General features: G+C 41.4%; 5 protein-coding genes across 6 annotated transcripts; 4 read left to right on the top strand and 1 right to left on the bottom strand.

Moving 5' to 3' along the window:
- Window positions 1-24: 24 nt before the first annotated feature.
- On the top strand, window positions 25-2,226 carry LOC108613450 (2',5'-phosphodiesterase 12). Its single transcript, XM_018006933.2, has one exon. It carries the CDS (start codon window positions 271-273, stop codon window positions 2,107-2,109), a length of 1,839 nt encoding a protein of 612 aa, XP_017862422.1. The 5' UTR covers window positions 25-270; the 3' UTR covers window positions 2,110-2,226.
- thoc7 (THO complex subunit 7) lies at window positions 2,150-3,448 on the bottom strand. Its single transcript, XM_018006942.2, has 3 exons — window positions 3,314-3,448; window positions 3,131-3,254; window positions 2,150-3,076 (listed from the first exon to the last, which is right to left on the bottom strand). The coding sequence occupies exons 1-3, from the start codon at window positions 3,426-3,428 to the stop codon at window positions 2,389-2,391; spliced, it is 927 nt and encodes a 308-aa protein (XP_017862431.2). The 5' UTR covers window positions 3,429-3,448; the 3' UTR covers window positions 2,150-2,388.
- Window positions 3,449-3,475: 27 nt separating this feature from the next.
- Window positions 3,476-4,023, top strand: LOC108613461 (U6 snRNA-associated Sm-like protein LSm5). The gene is made up of 3 exons (XM_018006947.2): window positions 3,476-3,619; window positions 3,679-3,875; window positions 3,944-4,023. The coding sequence occupies exons 1-3, from the start codon at window positions 3,571-3,573 to the stop codon at window positions 3,971-3,973; spliced, it is 276 nt and encodes a 91-aa protein (XP_017862436.1). The 5' UTR covers window positions 3,476-3,570; the 3' UTR covers window positions 3,974-4,023.
- A 149-nt stretch (window positions 4,024-4,172) lies between these two features.
- Window positions 4,173-10,319, top strand: ssp6 (PDZ domain-containing short spindle 6). Its single transcript, XM_018006932.2, has 3 exons — window positions 4,173-4,951; window positions 6,993-7,358; window positions 7,421-10,319. The coding sequence occupies exons 1-3, from the start codon at window positions 4,727-4,729 to the stop codon at window positions 9,296-9,298; spliced, it is 2,469 nt and encodes an 822-aa protein (XP_017862421.1). The 5' UTR covers window positions 4,173-4,726; the 3' UTR covers window positions 9,299-10,319.
- A 149-nt stretch (window positions 10,320-10,468) lies between these two features.
- On the top strand, window positions 10,469-20,447 carry LOC108613451 (protein SCAI). 2 transcript variants are annotated; one of them, XM_018006935.2, is made up of 10 exons: window positions 10,469-11,302; window positions 16,282-16,425; window positions 16,491-16,673; window positions 16,793-17,023; window positions 17,086-17,208; window positions 18,278-18,421; window positions 18,480-18,799; window positions 18,864-19,118; window positions 19,286-19,489; window positions 19,556-20,447. In XM_018006935.2, exons 2-10 carry the CDS (start codon window positions 16,328-16,330, stop codon window positions 19,798-19,800), a joined length of 1,803 nt encoding a protein of 600 aa, XP_017862424.1. In that variant the 5' UTR covers window positions 10,469-11,302; window positions 16,282-16,327; the 3' UTR covers window positions 19,801-20,447. The 2 variants fall into 2 exon arrangements, with proteins under 2 accessions (XP_017862424.1, XP_017862426.1); XM_018006937.2 differs by having other exon boundaries at window positions 10,470-11,302; window positions 18,293-18,421.
- The last annotated feature ends 863 nt before the right edge of the window (window positions 20,448-21,310 follow it).

Raw genomic sequence — 21,310 nt, 5'->3', positions numbered from 1 at the left:
TGCTGTAAAATAACAGATAGCACAGATAGTTAACAGCTCGATAGCTGCGAGCACACTGACATCGATTGATTGTTATTTATATTAACACAACTTAAAAGGAGTCAACTTCCTTTTAAAGCAAAATAGGGCAAACTGTGCAATATAACTACTTATTTTTATATGGTTCAAATTGATTGTTTATTAACTCACTATTTTCTTAAATGCTACCTGTTTTTAATTTAACCGCCGTAACATTTGTATGTTAATTTAACAGAGTGCAGCACACCGGCAATGATTGGAAAGTTTATTCATTGTTGTTCGCTACACTCATTAGTTTATCAACAATTGCGAGCATCTGCACTTTCGACTTCTTTACGTAGCTTACGGCCGCATAGCACAGCCGTCGCCATGGACAAAGTTTATTTGCGCAATGCACAAAACACAGAGGAACTTCACATTACATTTCGTTATGCCAACCAGGGGCTCAAATTGGATCGCAGCTTTAACTTTTGTCGACGCATGAGCGAGCGCGTGGATGAAGCGCTCCTACGCATACGCAACAATGTTGAAAAGGAGCTCACCAAAAAGAGCAAAAAGAAATCAAAAGGAGCAGCAGCTGCCGAGACCCCGTTGGCTATCACTCCCAACGAGATTGTTGTGGAGTTCCGTCGAGAAGGCTCGGAGGAGCAAATTCTGGGCGTAACCTTTGAAGAGCTGCTAAAGAACTCGGCAGATGGATTAAAGCTGCGAATTCACGACACCAACTTTGATGTGCTGCTTAATCAGCCTTGGATTGATTCAGTACAGTTACCCAGCTCCATTTTAGCTGGATTTCCGGTTTATCCATTAAAGCTTGAGCTGGAATTTGCCAGCCGGGAGCACAGTAGAGCAGAGTGGTATAGGGCCGTAAAACCAGCGAACGGTATATTTAATGAGAAGACCAACTGGAAGCGATGTGCAGAAGGATTAATTTATCAGACCTCTTCGTCAGACGTTGACCATCATTTGAAGCTGGTGATCAGGCCAGGCAACGAGCAGGGTATCCTTGGCCCAGCTACAGAATGCATCAGTAAATTGTCCGTGCTGCCAGGACCCACTGACTGTCCATTTGAACAGCGGCATCAATATACTAAGCAGCCACTAAGTGATCCCAATGCAATTCGGGTGGTCAGCTACAATCTGCTGGCCGATCTTTATGCGGATGGAGACTATGCGCGTAAGACTCTGTTTCCCTATTGTGAGGCGAATGCACTTAAAATCGATTACCGTAAGCAGCTGTTCATCAAGGAGCTGCTGGGCTACAATGCGGACCTCATGTGCCTGCAGGAGGTGGATTTGAAGATTTTTGAGCATGATCTAAAGCATGTACTGACCAGCTTTACTGGCATCATGACACCCAAGGGAACCTGCGCGGAAGGTATTGCTCTATTCTATCGCAGCACGAGGTTTGAGTTGGTGAAGAATTATGTTCTGCACCTGGGTGATAACATAAGCACGCTGCCCGTCTTTACGCCACTGTGGAATATAATCAAGAGCAACGAGCAGTTGGCCAAGCGCATTTGCGAAAGATCCACCACGTTGCAGCTGTCCTTGCTGCAGGTAAAGGAGACTGGTCGCTATGTTTTGGTGGCCAACACCCATTTATACTTTCATCCAGATGCCGATCATATACGACTGCTGCAGATCGGCTTCTCGCTCATCTTCGTGGAGCACATCTACAAACAAGTCATAAAGGAGCGCAATATCACTTCCCAAAATATTGGTCTAATATTTTGTGGGGACTTCAACAGCGTACCGGAATGCGGCATCTATAAGCTGATGACGGAGCAATTTGTGGGCAAGGATTTTGTGGATTGGAGCAGCAATGAAGAGCAAGCTGTCAAAGATGTGGAACTTCGACAGCCTTTCCTAATGAGCTCCGCCTGTGGCACTCCGCCTTACACTAACTACACAACTCTATTCGCTGCCTGCTTGGATTATATATTCTATCAAAGAGACTGTTTTGATCTCCTGCAATCTGTGCCGTTGCCTACGCTGGAACAGTTGAGCGAGAATGAGGCTATACCATCCATTAAATTCCCCTCAGATCATGTGGCTCTCGTTGCGGATCTAGCATTTAAATCTTGTTAATAGCAATTTACTATATAGTTAGAGCTATATAAACTGTCGATAGTATCGATTTGGTTGTTATAATAGTTTCTGTTGTCGTTTTTGTATAATAAACATTTTTTTTTACAAACCGTTAAAGGCTGAACATTGTCAACCTATCTTTACTGAAACAGCTCTCTAAATTTAAGCTGGAACCATCGACATCTTCGATTGCTTAAAATATGGAGTAGAGCCCGCATCGATGGCTGTGCAGGTCTATTATATAATGTAAACACATCTTAAAATTAATTGTACTCTCGTTTAACTGGCCACTGCAACGTCCACATCATGGTCATCCTTTTCGATGCTTAGCTCCAGCACTGCATCTTCATCTACAGACATGGTCATGGGCTCCTTGGAGCTTTCGGTTGAGGCAGAGTTTTCTTTCGATTTGCCTCGATTGCTATCGAATTTCGTGGTAACGATGTTATTTAATTCATCATCGTCATCGTCACTGACTTCCATGATGCCATTATTATCATTCGATTCGGATGCGGCATCGCTTTCACTTGAGTCTGATGACCCTGAGCTGTTTTCCTCCTCCAGCTGCTGCTCTAGCTCATGTATGGTGTACATTAAGAGTGTGAAATCGTTGCGACGCTTCTGGAATTTGTGCTCCATCTTTAGCTTCTTTTGTGTTAGTTTGTCGATTTCCTTTTTGATGACTTCGATTTGTTTCTCTGTATCCTTGCGATCGGGCTGCTCCTCGATTAAGGAGGCAAGCAAATCGTACTCCATTTTATTTTTGCGTATTTCCTTAGCTATGATAAGTTCTTTTTTGCTTGCCTCGATCTCCTCTTTTGCAAGTTCGATGCTCTCTTTATGTTTTTCAGCTAGTTTCGCGTAGTTCTCCTGCTCCTCCTTGATCATCCGTAACGTGTATACATTTTTCAGTGCTGCAAATTGACATTGCGCCAACTGTGCCATCAAACGGTCGTACATGATTTGACTGAAATTTTAGTCCTATTAATATTTAATACTTATTATTTATATCAAATTGTACTTGGTCTCCGGCGAATCGTTTTTGGAGTTGGCCCACTTGAGAAACTGCTTTAACAGCATGTTCAGCCTGCGATCTTCGCCTGTGCCATCGCCATCAATAAGCAAGCGCTGTTTAATAATCTCCTCTGCATAGAAAACCAATTAGTTTTTACACATTTTATTTTATAAACTGAGAATAGCTCACCGTCGTTCATTGTTACGATTTTAATTATTTTACCAAACACGAAACACCGGCTGTTTTTTCGACAGCTATAGCTACGCTTTTGAAACTTATCGATAGTCTGAAACTCACCACACATACATATGCAATCGTTTTTTGTGATAGTCGATACTTCATTTTCGTTCAGGGATTATCGCAAGCAATTGACATTATACGATACATATTAAGTGCGGCAAGCGTTTTGTTATTTCCATTAAGTTTATTGACTTAAATTCCCAAAAATGACTGCTGTGCCGCCGCCCGCTAACATATCCACACTTATGCCATTGGGTAAGTAACGAAATACGTGCATTGTTTAAAATATAAAACGTTTAACGTGTTGCCGGCAGAACTGGTGGATAAATGCATCGGTTCGCGGATTCACATCATCATGAAAAACGACAAGGAAATGGTGGGCACTCTATTGGGCTTTGATGATTTCGTCAACATGTTGCTAGACGATGTCACAGAGTACGAAAATACGCCCGATGGACGCCGAATTACAAAGCTCGACCAGATACTGCTAAACGGTAACAACATTACAATGGTGAGTAATACAGCGGGTGGTTGAGATTTCTCATATATGTAGTATTAATATTATTCCACCTATTACAGTTGGTCCCTGGTGGCGAGCTTGCTGAATAGCAATATATTGCGCCATGTAAACTTATAATAAACACACATAAGAAAAAGGATTTCGATTGTTTCATTTGGTCACCCTATATGGTGCTGCCATTTACGGCTGCTGCTGTTGTCTCTTCCAAGTGGCAACTCTTAATAAACAAATAAAGGGAAACCGAGCACTTCATTTGATTATTCTAGAGAGTGCTACCAGCTGCTCGTAGTCGAATGCCTCATTGGTCATCTCAGCTCGGTGCACGCTCCTGCTACTGTCATGCTCTCCCTAGGTGGCAACTCTGCGCATGCGCATTTAAATTTGAGCGCACTGTATTTCTACTGCCTTCTATATGCAACATGAACGGCTGACAGTCAACATGTGCCATAAATATAAGTACTAACGGTAATATTCTGGCTGCACGTACTCTCCATTGGCCGCTGCCACATTCAGTACGGCACCAAGCTCGAACGGAAGTGGAACAAACGAAGCGGAAACACACACGACAAACGAATATGAAAAAAGTTTCTTTTCAACAAAACAAATAGTAGCGCAGCATTTGCTGGTCAATGCTTATGACTAATTGCAATTGTAACGTGGTCGGTGATTGAAGCGAGCTGTTGCGCAGATGTTTATTAATATATATAGACATCTATTATTATTTATAAAACGCGATATAATTTGTGTAGTTTTTTTTTTTTGTCGGTATCTGTTGTCGGGTTTTTTTCCTTTTGCCTACCTAGCAAAATGATTGAGTGTAGAAATCAATAGACAAAGAAACTATGAACAGCATGAGCCGCCAGAGCATTGCGTCGGCGGCGACAACAGCTGCAGCCGTCTCCATGTCTGTTTCCAATGCCACCTCGGTGGGCTCACTGATAGCAGCCGCCGCTAGCAGCCAACAGCCAACGGCTTCCCACTACGTGAATGGAACGGGCAGCTTGGGTCGTCTAAAGTACCATCACAAGAGTCTTGATGCCAGCGACGAGGAGCTTGAGTATGCGCAGGTAATGTGACTAATATGCATTAAATCAAAAGTCGACAAAGTACAAAGTTCTCATCAGCCTCATCCTCCTGCTCCTCCTCCCCCACCGCCAGCTGGCTGCTTATTGAGTCATAATGTGTTGTCCTGCAGCTCAATTGAAATCGCCTTGCGGCGGCGGCGGGTGGTGAATTTAGCTCTTTCTCTTTCACTCCCTTTCTATACATATGTATGTGCTTGCCTTGGTGGTGGCTTTTCCCGTTGGTGTGGGTCGAGCTGGGGTTGAAAGCCGCCTCAGCTGTTTAACCTTTAGTCCGTTTCCATAGCCAAAGCTTACGCTTGGCCAGACAATTGGCAAAGCAAAAAGCAGACCAAAGCAGCGGCTCAAATCAGTTTTCAATAATTTAATGTTACGGAAATAGCTGACCTCCGTCTCTCCTGCTCACCTTTGCTATGATTATGCTCCTACGTGCTCCTATGCTCCTCTGTTGCTCTACTCCCCTGTGCATTTTCTTCTTTTCTACATAATTACAGCTTCTTCGTTCATCAATTTTGTTCATCTAGTCTTCTATCGTCTATCCTTATCTCCTCCCATTCCATCATCAATCTTTCGTTATTTCTCACTCCACGTAATATTTTACCTACCTCCCCCACTGCTTATTCCTTGCCTCCCTTGCCACAACTTCTCTTCCCCATCTCCTACCCACACTCTCTACCACACTCTCTTGTTCACAAAATTAATTCAATTATGTTTTTTTATGAGATTTTTGTGCTATGCTTAATGAAGCCCAAACCGGAACTGTTTGTCATGGATAGACCTTTTAGGGGTTTCATATGTTGCTGTAACATTAAATATTTCTGCTTTTGCATTTTCTTTTCAGTATTTTCGTTGGGCAACTTTAAGCTTATACTTGTTTTGCTTTTCTTCATTTAAGTTCTTGTTAGAATGAAATTTCAAATTGCATCTGTGTTTTCTAGACACTCATTACATTCAATATTTATAAAGAAAATACGAATGGTGTACAACCCCAATGGTAGCCTCGGGATATATCTATATATAGGTATAGATAAGTAGTGTAAGGTATAGTGTGTTAGGTATGGGATATAAGTTTATTTTAGTGTGTACCCACTACTATCTCATGCAACTATGAAATATACGAAAGTTTAAGATATTTATAGAAATATATTTTACTACTTGGACAAGTTAAGTCCGGTAATTTTGACCCTCCTCTGTATAAACAGTAAACTACATGGCTCAACAGCTATACAAGCCCTTCTGCCCGCCCACAGCTTACAGGGTATGAATAGTAGTTTACACCTGGGGATCATCATCATCTATGGCCAGCCACAAATGTGGCACAACGAATGCCCGCAGGCAACGCCACAACCAAATGATGTTTGCCCAGCTGTCACGGCTTTTAACAAAAAAGTATTTCATGAATATGGTATGAGGACTTCTTCCTTCTAGCTAACACTTTCACTGGGCTTTAGACGGGTCAAATGGTCGTTAGAAGAGGGGGAGAGGGGAGCAGAAGAGATAGGATTTGAAACAATGGCAGGCAAACAAGACGAACACAGACAGCACAGTTAAATAGACAGCGACTGGGCTTTTCATTAAAGCTTTATTGCTTAGGGGAGCGAGTAGGCGAGAGGAGGCAACAGACAGATTTATATATATATATTGAAAGACCGAGACAAGGAGAGAAAGTATTAGGACATTTGTGAGGACATAAATGGCTTAGTTTTGCGCCTTTTAAAGCGCTTCAAAATGAAAACAAGAAACGGCATTTATCTAAGGGTTGAAGGGTTAATGAGGATTAAGTTAAGCTTTATAAATTATATATACTTGATAGAGTTATATGGATGATGCTTGTTGGTAAGGCATTTAGGTATTTTCTGTAATATTTTGAAAGTCTAAAAGCAGAATGAAAATATGATCGACTCACCATTTATTCCAAGAGCATTTCTATGACTTAAATCCTCCTTACATTCACACATCTACTCCCATGTACTCCGATTACTATTCAATATTTTGAGCAATTTGTAACCTCTCCGTACACTCGCAGCTCTCACGCTCCACTCACATCTTGGGCCGTTATAAATCGGAGCGTTTGCTGCCTGGCTCCAAGCCGGACGAGGACCGCAGACGTCGCACGATCATTGTGGAGAAGAGAAACGATTCGTATGGCTTCACACTGCAAAGCTATGGCATACACTACAAATGCGACGAAGAGCTGGAGATGATTACGTATGTGGACTATGTGGAATACGGTGGACCGGCTTATCGAGCTGGGATGCGTGAAGGCGACGTTATACTCTCCATCAATGGCAACGATATGGAGAAGGCGGATCATAAGACCATTGTGGAGTTTATCAAGAAATGCGATATGCGCATGCGAATGGTTGTGCTCTTCGAGGATTGTGTGAGAAAGGTGAGCTTGAGCATGCCAAACGCTGTAGATAATCCTCTAAGGAAATGTGTTCTTATGTGTAGGTTGATCTGCACATGCGCTATATACAGCTGCAGAGTCTGCTGCAGCAGAAGATGAACGAGCTGGAGCGAGTGCATCTGCGTGAGCGGGAGCTGCTGGAGGGCAAGTGGAAGACGCACAGCTTGCCGGCGAGAAAGAAAGCAAACGCCAATACCTCGCCGAGTGACGGAGAAGGTGTCTCTCCAACAGAGGCGAGTGCGAATGAGCCGGGCTTCTATAGACCCGCTTTGTCCACAGAGGATGTGGCTAATATAGCACTGAGACAGCAGCCAGTTATAATTCCTCCACCCGCGCAGTTTATGCTCACGTATCACTATCTGGATCCCAGCTATCGGTATCGCTATGTGCTGCCAGGAGGAGCAGCAGCTGCTGGTGGGGATCAGCACTATGTGCTGCAGAGAACCGAGTCACTGGACACCAATAGCTGCAGCCAGGTAACAGCTAACAGTCAGTACCACAGTGCGAGTGCAGGAGGCGGAGGAGGAGGAGGAGGAGCAAGCGGAGCAGCTAGCACAGTGAAGCCACCTGCGCCACCGCCGCGTACCTGCGAGAAGCACAAGCCACCAGCCAAGGAGAAGACCAAGCATTGCCATGGCAATGGACACTCCTGCAATCCCTGCCTGGGCCACTTTCGCTGGAAGTCTGCGGAGAAGTCGCACAGCAACGGCGATAATGTGAGCCTGGATGCTTACGATTTGGCCAGTCCCTGCTGCGAGACACAGTGCGTGCCTTCACGGCGTCGCCATCGCCAGCACAAGGAGCACAAGCACAAGCATCGAGAGAGGGAGCGGGAGAAGGAAAAGGAGAGATTGGAGTCTAAAGAGAAGCAGGCAACCAAGACACATGCCTCGCCTGGCGCCAATGTAACCAAGCCAGCTGCGACCGTGGATCGACAGCCGAATCATCATCATCATCACCACCATCATCATCATCATCGACATGCACAAGAGCAGCAGCAGCAGCAACAGCCACAGGAGCAGCAGCAACCACATCATCATTATCATCATCAGGCGCCTTCCCAAGCGAGCAGCGTTCGCTCCCGCTACTTTGACTTAGCCTCTGGTTTGGCTAGCCATTGTAGCCTGCATTCCTGCACCTCTAGTGAGTTCGCTCCCGCTGACTCGGCGTCATATACCACCTCCATTAGCACGGATACGTTGTTCTGGGAGCCCAAGAGCGAGGCTGCACAGTCCTCCAGGCAACACTCGACCAAGTCCAGGCAATCCTATGAGCAGCATTCCCAGCAGCAGCAGCAGCAGCAACAGCAACAACATCAGCAGCAACAGCAGCAACAACAACATGGACATCATCATCATCATCCGCATTACCATATGACAGCTACTCAAGTGCAGCCCTCACAGATCTATCCAAACACCATTGCTTACGTGCAGAAGCCCAAATCCTGGGACAATCTAGCAACCAAGACGCTTGTGGGCCAGAGCTTCAACTACGGTTATTTGGATACAGTTGCCATTAGGCCGGCGGTCAAGCTGCAAATAGCACAACAACGGCATTCCATGCCTAGGCGCAATCCCTATGGCCGCTATTCCACCTATGGCGATGTGGAGAACTATGCGCCGCCTCCTACCGAATTTGTGGGTGAGCTGACGACCACAACAACAACCACCATAACGGCCAAATCCACGGAGGAGCTCCTGGCAGCCTGCGATTGCCTAACGCCACAGCAACAGCAGGCGCTGAAGGCGGCGCAATATCAGCTAAGTCAGACCCAAAAGCTATCTCATCAAAACTCCTGTCAGTTGGGCTACTACTCGCACCTGCCCAGGCCAACGAAGGATGTGGCCAGCTCCACAGGACAACAGCAGCCAACGGACAACGGCTGCGACGTTGCCACCGTGTCGGAAGCAACGCGTTTGTAGGCAACGTCCATCAACAACTCGTGCAACTAAACAAAAACCGTCTTTCAAGCAGACCCCTAAGATAGTGCACTCTAAAAATCCAAAACTGCGATTTAATCATCATTAACCAAACACATTCCAAAGTATTAGCGGTAGGGCTGCGCCGAGTGTATTTGCATTAGGGGTCTCTACACGAACATTTGTACATCGAAACAGAAACTGAATGAAACATCATGCAGCCAAATTTTAATAATTTTATATTTAAAGAAAGAAATGCAAAACATATGCATATACCTTAGGAGGCCTCATCGAGCCAACTTCTAGATCAGCTAAACATAAACCGTCTTTCATACAGCCATCCAGACTAAATGGACATCAGCCGAAACGTTACATTCCTCAACAATCTGGCGGCATTGAGTGCATTTATATTTGGGGGCCGGTGCATAACAATTTGTACATCGAATGCAAGTAGCAAATGATTGAGAAACATCATGCAGCCAAATTTTAAACTATTCAAATTTTAATACAGTCACAAAAACATATACAAACAATATAAACATACATATGATATGATGATATATGTAGCATTGCAGTTTCTAATTGATTTTGGATTTATTTAAAGACTGAAAGCTATGCGTAGTATATTTTCAAACAAAAAGTGCTTAAATTTATATAGTCAAAAAGTTACAATACATACATATTATGGAATACATATATTAATTTTATGCATGTAGCTATTGGTTTTAAACATACTGTAGATACAACTTAAATATATATATTATAATATATGTATATCTTAAATTTATGAATAGTTATTTAACATAATGGAAAAGCTGAACAATGTAGTTTGAATCATTGTGATAGTGCAAAAAGGCAGATACTGATAAAAAGAATATAATGATTTTAGTGAACTATATATAGAAGTATGGTTGATAAAACGGCGCTTTTCATGTAATGCAATTTGTAAATGTTATGGTACTTTATTTATATATTTAATATAATAAAAATCATTGTGTGTTCATGTAGTATAACTCAAACGTAACTTTTATGATATTTATTAATCTAAAATAATCTGATTTCTTGTGAGGTTTTAAACTATCTGGCAACTCCGTGCAGCGATTTGGTTTTCGAATACTTAACCGTTACTCAACACGCGGTCAGCTGTTTTGGCAGTGCTTCAACCCCCAATTTGATTGTCAAAATACACGCCATCTGGCGGCTTGCGTGTGCACCAGCAAGTGTCAGTTTTTGGGCAAAAAAATCAATACCAACCCCAACCCCAAACCCGCTCGTTAAAAATGTAAATGCGAAAAATTCAATACTGTGCAGCCATACACGACGGTCGCAACGCGTTGCCACAAGAAATAGAAGAATAAAAGTTGAAACAGAACTCGTGTTCGCAAAATTAAATTTCGAAATTCGCACACAATTAGCAGCTGCAGTCCACGCAGCGCCAAAAAGAGAAAGAGAAACATAGTAAAGTAGCAAAAGCAGCGAAAAGTGCGTGAAACGCGACCGGCAAAAAGGATACAAAGGGCCACAAAGCGTACAGTGAAAGTGACATAGGAGCAGCCCATTAGAGCAGTTCATAAAGTTGTTAATCAAAAAGAAGATAAGCAAAACACAAACACTCACACACACACACACACATACTGTACGGCACTCGCAATATGTTAGGTGTGGCTATGGAGCGCTGTTAGTGAGCTGCCGGCGCCAGCATCAACAGCAACAACAACAACAAACACGGCGCGGACTCGCAGTCGCAGTCGCAGTCGCAGTAGGAGTCGCAGCTGTAGGGCGAGACGGAGGCGAAGAGGGCGAGAAAGAAGAAGCGGAAGCGGCGAACGGAGCAGCAGCGCGACGCGCCCAGCTTTAAGCGGCAGCAGTTGACAAACGGTAACGGCAACGGCGACGGCGACGGCAAAGGCTGCGCTGGCGGCTGCTGTTCAAGTTGTTGTTGTTGTTGGTGGCAGCGGCGGAGACACAGGCAGAGGCAGAGGAAGAGCCGAGTACAACAATGATAAGGTAAGTTACTCCTTCACCCCCTCACTGCCCCCGTCCCCTGCGCCACTACTCAGGCCGTCAATAAAAATGCAGTGTGCACTAAATTGCAAATGGCGCTCGATGTCAATTAAAGCGGGAGGGTTGTTCCGCAAAACTCCAAATTGCAAAGCAGTTAGCCGAATAGGTTAGCTATTTTATGGCTAAAAAATGATGAATGTGTGGGGTTAGTTTTGTTTCCTTTTATGCTCTGCTTTGTGGCGGATTGAGGCCCAAGCGTTATTTTTTTTTGAACTGTTAAGTTTTGAGCAACTTGGCTGGGGCTAAAGCTATAAGGCTAAGAATGTGGCTAACATTAATGTAAAGTCTGAGCGTGAGGCTAAGCCCAAGACTAAGAGTTAACTATAAGGGCTTGCTTTGATTGTGTTTTTATTTTTTATTTATCATTCTATGGCAAATAGAGACCAAGAGTTGTAATACAGAGCTCCATATCCTAAATCGACAGAGTTTGCCCAAATAGCTAGATTTTGTATATAATAAAAGGTTCTTTATTGGCATTTTATGATGTTGGCAACATTTAAAATGAAAAGCTATTTCTGAAATTAGCTAAAATTCGATATATTCGTAAAACTAGTTTAACTTTTGGCTTTTATTATAGCTAGAATTACAAATAAATATGGTATTTTAGCTATATTTGACTGTTTAATGCTGCTTTTTAGGCCAGTTTAGCTTCCCCTTTTGAGTATTTTCTAATTGGCCAACTTAAGGACTTGCAACTCTATGTAAAGCTTCATGCATTCTTCTCCACAGCAAATTTTGCCTTTTCTCTGGTTGATTCTAATTGGCTTTTGAATTTATTTTTATTTTTTTATGTATTGCCAACTTTTGCTCTGTGCGGCTGTTGCTGCTGCTTCAGGCAGCGCAACTTAATCAATTCGATAAATACAGATTTCACAACAAATTTCAACTGCCTCCAGTCATGGAGCCATACAAATCGTAGCGTCCAGCGAGGACTGAAAGTTTTGCTTTATTTATTTTTGGCTAGTCAACAGACAAGAAGCCGCAACCGGAACATCTTCATAGAGTAGTATCACAGTGAAAGCTCGATAAATGATAAAGTTGGTAGTTTAGAGTTGAAAATTGCTGACCCTAAGCAAAGATTTGTTCAATAGAATGTTTACTGTAATTACAGCTGTCATCAAAAATGCACAATTTGCAGTAATACATACATATACAACACACGCACACACGCACATACATATACATTTATGTATAAATATACATATTCAGGATGAATTGTGTTCAATGCGAGGATTTTGTGGAGGCCTCTGAACTTGATAATTTTGCTGCGGATGCAAATGACAACATCATTATCAGTGTCAAAATGCCATTAAGTGTGTGTACATGTGTATGTGTGTGTGGCATACAATGCCTTTGAAGGATTACACACACGCACATGCATACATCACAAACAAAAAAGAGGAAGAATTTTTGAAAATGAAAAGGAGAAGCAGAGTGAAAGAAATGTGCTGCTTTGTCAAATATGGCAGAGAGCATGGAGTAGTAGCGAGTAATATTTGCCAGAGTGCCGGCGGGCATTGAAAACACACGCACACACAGACATATGTATGTAGACACACACACTAGTGTGTGTGTGTTTGTGCCGCTTGGCAGTTAGTCAAAAAGCGTCTAGCGTTGAGCGCCAAAGTGCGTTGCATACTTTTTAGCGCGCTTTGTTTGACTCGAATTGGGATTTTCCCCGAGCAGCAGCAACAACAACAACAACAACATCAACAAAGCGCTGCAACAACAACTAGTTAAAAGAGCCAGCCGTATATATGTGCGTGTGTGAGCAGTAGAGAAAGAGTGAGAGGGAAAGAGAGAGAGAGAAGGAGGAGGCAGCCACAGTTTTATATATATATTTATTTTTTCTTGCCACGTTGACAACATGCAGTTGGTTTTGCCAGGCGACAAAAATGTCCTTGACCATTTACGCTTTTGCGTTGAGCAATAAAAAATAAAGAAGAAACATATGACAAACTCCATAGCTCTTTGATTTGTTCGTTGTTTGTGCTGAGATTTTATAAAAGATAGCTTCATATTGATACAATTTGAAGCGCTTGTGAGATTGGCTAAGAATTGTGTTTACTTTAGTTAGATTTAAGGCTTTTAGTCTATTCCTGTAAGATAATAAATGAGATTCGCTTTACTAAAGCTGAATAATGACGGGTAATACATCAAATTTGTAGCAAAAACTTTAAAGTGTACATTTTTTTTTATCTATAATATGCCTCAAACATACAGCAGCTAGCAGTCTATAGAGTAGTGCACCTTTTCGTATAGTTATAAAATTTTCCTAAATTTTATAGGCATATGTCTGAGCCATATATAGTCTATTCATAGCCATATAAAGTCTATTCGATTTGTTGCATAAGCTTACAAGGTTTTTCATCTCTTATATGTATGCCTGGAACGTATTATTTATTTGAGCAGGGTACTTTTGTATAGTTAATTTAATTTATTGAATTCAACTTTTAAAGCTTCAAGCTTTTTTAAGTCTTCTCTTAAAGCAATGATTCAAACTATGCCAAGCAAAGTCGGGTAGCTCTTTTGATTCATTTCTTGAAGCGTATATTTTTCTTCAGATCTCAGAGCTTTACCTAAAATATCATAACAGAGTTGTTTTCAGAATCAGTGCAGTGAAAAGTTTCTGCCTGCCGAAACTAAAACGAACCTGCTTTGATTTGCTGGATGTCCTTCTTGCTGCACTCATACATACTTATATATATTCGTGTGTGTGTGTGTGTGTGTAAGTATGTGTTAATAAGCATTGGCATAGTGGCAACGGCTTTGCTTAGTATTTGTGTTTTTTTCATTTCCGGTTTCCACATGTTGACATGCTGCTGCTGTTGCTTCTGCTCCTTTTCCTGCTGCTACTGCTCCTCCTCCTGCTGCTGTTAATGATAATAATAATCATAATGAAGTCAGCAGCAGAAGCAGCAGTGAGCACTCCGAGCGAGAGGCGTGAGTCAGCTTGTTAGTTTATCAGCTTTGTTTGGCACATCTCGCTTCACCCATCGCCCATCGCCCATTCCACGTCGCTCGCTTTCTTCTTGTCCACGTTGCGTATGCGTAATTTTCATATTATGTAATTCGCACTTGTTAAATGGACTCTTAATTTGATTAGGAGCCGCCATAAACATAAAGTGCCACATTTCCTTATGCTCAGTTCAACTGAAACCCATATTTACGCCGCTGGCAGCTGCTGCTCCTGCTGCCTTCTGCTTCTCCTACTCCTGCTCCTGTTCCTTCTGCTTGTCCATCTCCTGCTTCATCTCTTTCTCATCTCAGTTGTGACTGCTGCTGATGAGCTCATATTGAAAGTTTTTGCCTTTTTTCTTCTTCTTTTTTTTTGTGCCAGCGACCTAGTTTGGTTCAACCAAAATCAATGTGGTCGCCGCGGCGCCATTTGCACTGCCGACCCTTTTGCTCTGCTGAGTCTCTTTTATCCACCTACTGCCCCCACTCCAGCCGTTCCTTTCCAGCATTTAATCATCATTTTTTCTTCATTTTCCACAAACATTTTCTTTGGATAGTTTCCATACCCTGCACACGTTCAGCCCTTGCCAAATGACAGAGTTTAATTGAAAAACAATTGTAGAGAAAGTATCCATTTCATTTGAAAAGTTCCAAAATAATTAATTGTATTTTTTTTTAATTTATTATAGTTATATAAATTATTATAATGCATTAAAATCTAGTTTCTACTTAAGTAATTTTAATCGACTTTAATTGGTATTTTATTTCAAATGGAAGAAGTTTATAGTTGACTAAAATTTATATATGTATATTTAGTTATTTTCTCAAATTATACTCTATGCATATGTATAGCTTAATGCCAGCCCATGATATCTGCTAGTCTATCACATTTATCAGTCAGCTGGTGCTTGCTCACTTGTTTTCAATTTGACTTAGTCACCTGCTCGGGCGTTATTAATTGAGCTTTTGCAGCATTGCTGCCCGATGGCAGCATCGATTGTCTCTCTGGGTCCAGCTGTAGCTGCTCCACATCCGTCTTCATCTCCTCCCTCCGCTCAAGATTGAAATTTTAATTAAACTCGAATAGAGCTCTGATGCTCTCAGCTCTTCGATTGGTTGCATCATCCAAATTAGCTGCGACTGATTCACATAAATTACATTAATACTCCTTTTCCATATGGTTAAATATATGTATATGTTATATGGGTATATTATGTGTGGCATAAAAATTAAAAATTAAAATAATAATAAAGCACACAAGATGAACAAAATGCCCATTAAGCATACGCCGCATTGCCATTTATTGTAGTCCACGAATATTGACAATGGCATTCGCATCAACATCATTATGCGCAGTAGTTATTGAGTGAAGTGGGTATATTGGTTGTCATGGAAAGTATGTAACAATCGACAGTTGCACTTTATAATAGGTATACCTATATGGGTTGAAGGGGTTAATAGAATTGAAGAGTTGATAGAATAGATATAAGAGTGGGACTGGGACTGAGATTGCGATTGAGACTGAGACTCAGAGTGATAGTGAGACTGAGACTGAGAGTGAGAGTGAGAGTGATAGTAGGACTGAGACTAAGACTCTAATGAGATAAATCTCAATTTGAACCCTCTGGCTTTGACATATCCTAGGGTATTTCCACACCGATCAGCCACAACTGGTGCCCACTTGTTCTTAGCATCTTGATAATCGTTATGGCAGGCTCAATGAGGAGAGGCTGAGTGAACGTTAAGTGGGCAGTGCTTGCCGAGCGTCTATTGCATATAGATGTGGGTACATGGAAGCAAAGATATACAAATATTATAGATAGATACGTAAGCTGCACAGAGATTAAAGCGAATTGCGAGACTCAGTTTGTTTATGAGCGCCCTCAGTGCTGCATCGAGAGTATAAAGTAAACATTAGCTCTTTTTTGCTCCATTTATTACAAATATGTATATTCCTATTCCAGCACATCCAGTTCGCAGACATAACATTTTGGGGCGGCAGAGAACGGCATGGTGAAAATGGAGTCCACTGAGGAACAGGATAGAAAGCTTGTTTTGGAGTTTTGCCATTTGCTCGAGAAATCCAAGCAGCTTTTCAATGGGCTCAGGTAACCTGATATACATATAGGTCGATATATTCGATAATATTAATGCTGTTCCTCTGTCCAAGTAGAGATCTGCCGCAGTATGGACATCGTCAGTGGCAGGCGTACTTTGGACGCACCTTCGATGTCTACACAAAACTCTGGAAGTTTCAGCAGCAACATCGCATGGTCCTCGACTCCAAATATGGACTGAAACGTTGGCAAATTGGCGAAATAGCCAGCAAAATCGGACAGCTTTATTATCACTATTAGTGAGTATCCCAAGTCTCTCTCTTATAGGCTGTAATTATATTTAGATCTGAATATTAAGAGTATGTAGTGCTCATACATCTGTAATATTAATTCATATCCATTCTTATCTTGAACGCAGTTTAAGAACGAGCGAAACGAACTACCTGAATGAGGCGTATCAGTTCTATGCGGCAATACGTGGACGTGCGTACTACTCGCGCGCTGCCAAGGAGGACCGGCCGGATTTGATGGTGAAGAAATTGCGATATTATGCACGGTTCATAGTCGTCTGTCTGCTGCTCAAGAAGATGAAGCTGGTGCGGGAGCTGGTCACGGAGCTGGAGAAACAAATACAGGAGTACACGAACACGTAAAATCACCCATCGAATGCAGATCTGCAGATCGTATCTAAACTTTTAATGCCACTTGCAGCTACGAGCCGGAAGATCACTTGGAATGGTCCCTGGTTCTGGAGGAGATCAAGGGCTTCATCAAGGCGGAGGCCGCAGTCGCCGTGCTGCATGCCGACTCCAATCCCATCATCTTGTCGCACAGGTGAGTCGTTGGCGCAATCCTTGTTACCATACAGCAAACACTTTGCCCGTGCTTTCGTCGGCGGAGTAGGAGTATGGAGAGCTTGTGGGGTCGGATATATATATATCTATCTATCTATCTATCTGTACAATGGGTTCTATGGGCTCTATGTTTGGTTTGTTTTTGTTTGTTGTAGGCGTAGGTATACAAGTTTTGCTTCTGTTCTGTTGCTATCAATTGTTTCATTTTATTGTGCTTATCACAGAAGACTTGAAAACACCAAAGAAACACTCACTGTTCTCATTCATCACGCACTTTTCCATTCAGTTTATCCCCTCAACTCAATCACTCACACACACATACACACAAATTCCCTCCACACATACATACACACATGACCCAGCTAAGAATAAAACTAATTTAAGCTCTTTTAAAGAAAAAGTTTCTAGTATTAGCAAAAATATCTTTAGTACTAAGATTTATAAAATTTTCACATATTTCATAATTATTATGATATAGAACTGAAATATCTGTGTAGATCTGTCTAGTAAAGATCTCTTTATTATAGTTATCATATATGCTCTTAACTAAACATATATCTTCTAGTTAAAGACTAAAGGTATATGACAAATGTATATGGCGTTAATGATAAATGCTGTATTAGTATTAGTATTAATGGTATTAGTTCTTATGGTATTAATCTTATGAGCTTTAGTTATATATGTTCATATAACAGTGCCTTAAAAAAAATTTTGAATAATATACACTTCGATATAGTTCAGTTACTCACGATCAGTGAATCTTACAGATATTCTATACAAATCTTAGAGTCAGTCAACTTTTCCTATATTATATCTCAGGATCTAGCTGGTAAATGTTACACACACACACTCACTCACACACACACACAACTTATTATCAGTTCATATGTTCTCCTACCTGTTATCCCTCACACCACTCCCACACACCCCTCTATTCCCCACCCATATATATCACCTCATTAGTGCGCCGCATTCTCAATTCTTCTGTGAAAGCACGGGCCACCGCAATTTGATTGTGGACCAGCGCAACTACATCGACTGATGGTCAGTGGTTCCGGTTCTAGGTTATCGCCGCTGACGACGCCGCCGTGCGAGAGATCACCGCACATGACGCTCAGCCTGCAGGAGATACTGATTGTTGGATCCGCCTGTGAGCAGGCCAAGTTCTCCGAGCTCACTATGGACATGTTTAGGTGAGTGAAATCGAAATTTCATCTAGGTTAGTTGTTAATTGATTTGGATTCATTTCAGAATGCTGCAAACGCTGGAACGTGAGCCCACGGAATCGGCAACGAATCCGCTTAGCATGTCACATGGGCTGCATGGGCACGATGCGAGCCCGGCGGCCAGTCGCATACCACCATACGGAGTGCCCGGCTCCAAGGGCTTTATGGAGAATGGCCGTCGAGACTGTCGAGACAATCCACATAAATATCTACTATACAAGCCATCGATTAGCCAGCTGCTGGTGTTCCTCGCCAGCGGCTTCAAGGAACTACCTTTGGGCGGTGCTCTGCTCCTGTACATGTCAGCGGACGGCTGTTTCTCCACCACCAAGCATCCCGAGGACTGTGAGTACAGCTAGCTGCATGTACGCCTGAAGCGTAGCGCCACTGATCTCTATCTCTCTTACAGATGGCTATGAGCTGGGCGGCTTGGGCACGAGTGTGAAGCGTGATAGCGTCGATGGCGGCGGCCTGTCGTGCCGCGGGAAGTCCTACAAGGAGAACCACTGTCTTTATCCCGGCGATCTCTATCCGTTCACGCGTCGGCCCATGTTCATTATCATCGATTCGGATAATTCGTTTGTCTTTCAGCATATACCCCGCTACTTTGGACAGCCGCTGGTCATTCTCATGTCGCCGCAAGATGTGCCGCCCGCTTTTCAAGGTAAGCCTAGCTAGTCTTAATTAGCTCTCTACATTTCTTTATGTATAAGAAATTATCTATGCACTTGTAGTATAACTTGTATAAGAAATGATCTATCTACTTCTAGTTCTAGTTCTCTTTAGTTCCTTCACATTACTGAGTATTTATTAAAACTTCTTTACTTGCAGCCGATGTACAGCATCATGGTTCGTTGTTTACATTGTTCCTGCACTCCCCGCTGACAGCGCTCTGCTACATTTGCAATGTGGGAGATGTGCCCATTCATCATTGGGAACGCTGTCAGACCTATGTGGATCGTTTCATAACCGAAGCCTCGCGTCTGGTTACGCGCTGTCGCATCGATGAGATCGAGCAGGGCATAGGCTTTATAGGTAAGTAAATGAGCTAGAAGTGTTTAAAATATTTACATCATTCCAATTCGTATTCCTCGCTTGCAGACTCCTCGTATGTTCAGTTCTTTGGGGACGATTTTCTGCGCACACTCATTCTACGTTTCGTGTTCTGTGATGTGGTGCTGCGTTTGCATCGCGGTTTCCGTGGCAGGCATATGCGGCCGCGCTGCGAACCCCAGCTGCCGGCTAACGAACTGCTCGAGCATCCCTCGCTGTCGCACATCATATTCCAGCTGGCATCGGCGCTCGATGTGCGCAACCATTTCTCGGAGGGGCCCGAGTGCGACTGATGACTTTTTTTGGCCGTAGTCTTAGCTCTAGTCATAATGATAATTTTCTACATGATGCAGCAGCAGCAGCTGCAGCAACAGCTGCTGCAGCTATTCAATCTCTACTGCCTGAACAGACAGTTCTCGTTGTTCCATTATCTGTACAATATATATTCGCTGGCAGCGAGCTGGTCTGTTAGCTGAAACTAGCTGCAGATATTCTCCATTGTCTGGATATTCAAATTTTGATAACATACCAGATACGATATATCATATGAGTATATATATATAAATATATATATATATTTATGTATATATAAATATATATATGGATATGTATATTAAACGCGAAATATATTATAATAATAATCGAGTAGCTAGTTTTCTTATATAGTGCGTCGCGCAATGGAATGGTCCAATGTTAGTTGCTTAGCATATACATTATAATAATATTAAACAAATATAACAAATATACAATAAATAATAAAACGCAGCAAGAAACAAAAACAAAACATGAGATGTAAACCTAACAAACGAAAACTGCCAAAGAGAAGTTGAAAAAGGAATCAAATTTTGTTTGAATACAGCAAACGATTTTGAGGTCAAGCAATTAAAGTGGAAAATAAACAAACAAAAAAAAAAAAAAAAAAAAAAAAAAAAACAATTTTCATACGCAGCATTAAACATTTAGCTTTTATACAACAAATTAGAGAGCAGAACGAAAACTTATAAATTACATATAAATTTATATCTATAAACACGACACACTATATAAGAAATGCGTTCTTTTTTTTACTGTACACGACGCTTAATATATAAATAAATGATAAATTATATATAAATAAATACAAATGCAAATACAAATACAAATAATAATTATTAATGATATTGTACGTATGTAATATTGCATATAGGTATTATTATGATTACAAGATGACTGAAAGTTACTGTTTCAAAAAAAGCAAAAAGTTAGCAAAAATAATAATTACTTATACATATATATATATAGTATATATTTAAGCTAAACACAACAAATAAATATATACAAAAAGATATATTTTGCGTATGTTACAACAGATAATTACGACCCAGCAAAAAATAAAAGAATACAATTTTATACAACAAATATTATATAAATAAAATCACATTCATATGAGCAAGCCCTATATCATATCGCAGTGTTCCAAAAATACAAAATTCTTGGTTTTGAATAACGTTAACAAAAAATGCTCGATTCTATAACACAATATATATATTATATAATGTATACAATATTTCATATATGAACAAATGCAACTAATAACAAATATTTGACAAAACCCCCCCTAAAAAAAAAAAAGGGAAAACAAAAAAAAAATATTTTTATAGTTTAATTAAAAAAAAACCTTTTAAATTTAATTGCAAACAAATTTTAAGCTAAATTTCTAAATTTCTCCTTCTCTCTCTGTCTTATAAACAATAATAAAAAATCAAGCAAACCCTTATTTATTTTTCCTAAATTCTTAAACACTCTTAACAAATTGTATAGACT

The sequence above is a fragment of the Drosophila arizonae genome, chromosome 4, assembly GCF_054131065.1.
Source record: "Drosophila arizonae isolate 15081-1271.41 chromosome 4, UAZ_ARI_1.0, whole genome shotgun sequence".
Taxonomy (NCBI): domain Eukaryota; kingdom Metazoa; phylum Arthropoda; class Insecta; order Diptera; family Drosophilidae; genus Drosophila; species Drosophila arizonae.
Note: the sequence above shows the minus strand (reverse complement) of the source record. Positions and strands in the feature narration are given on the sequence as shown.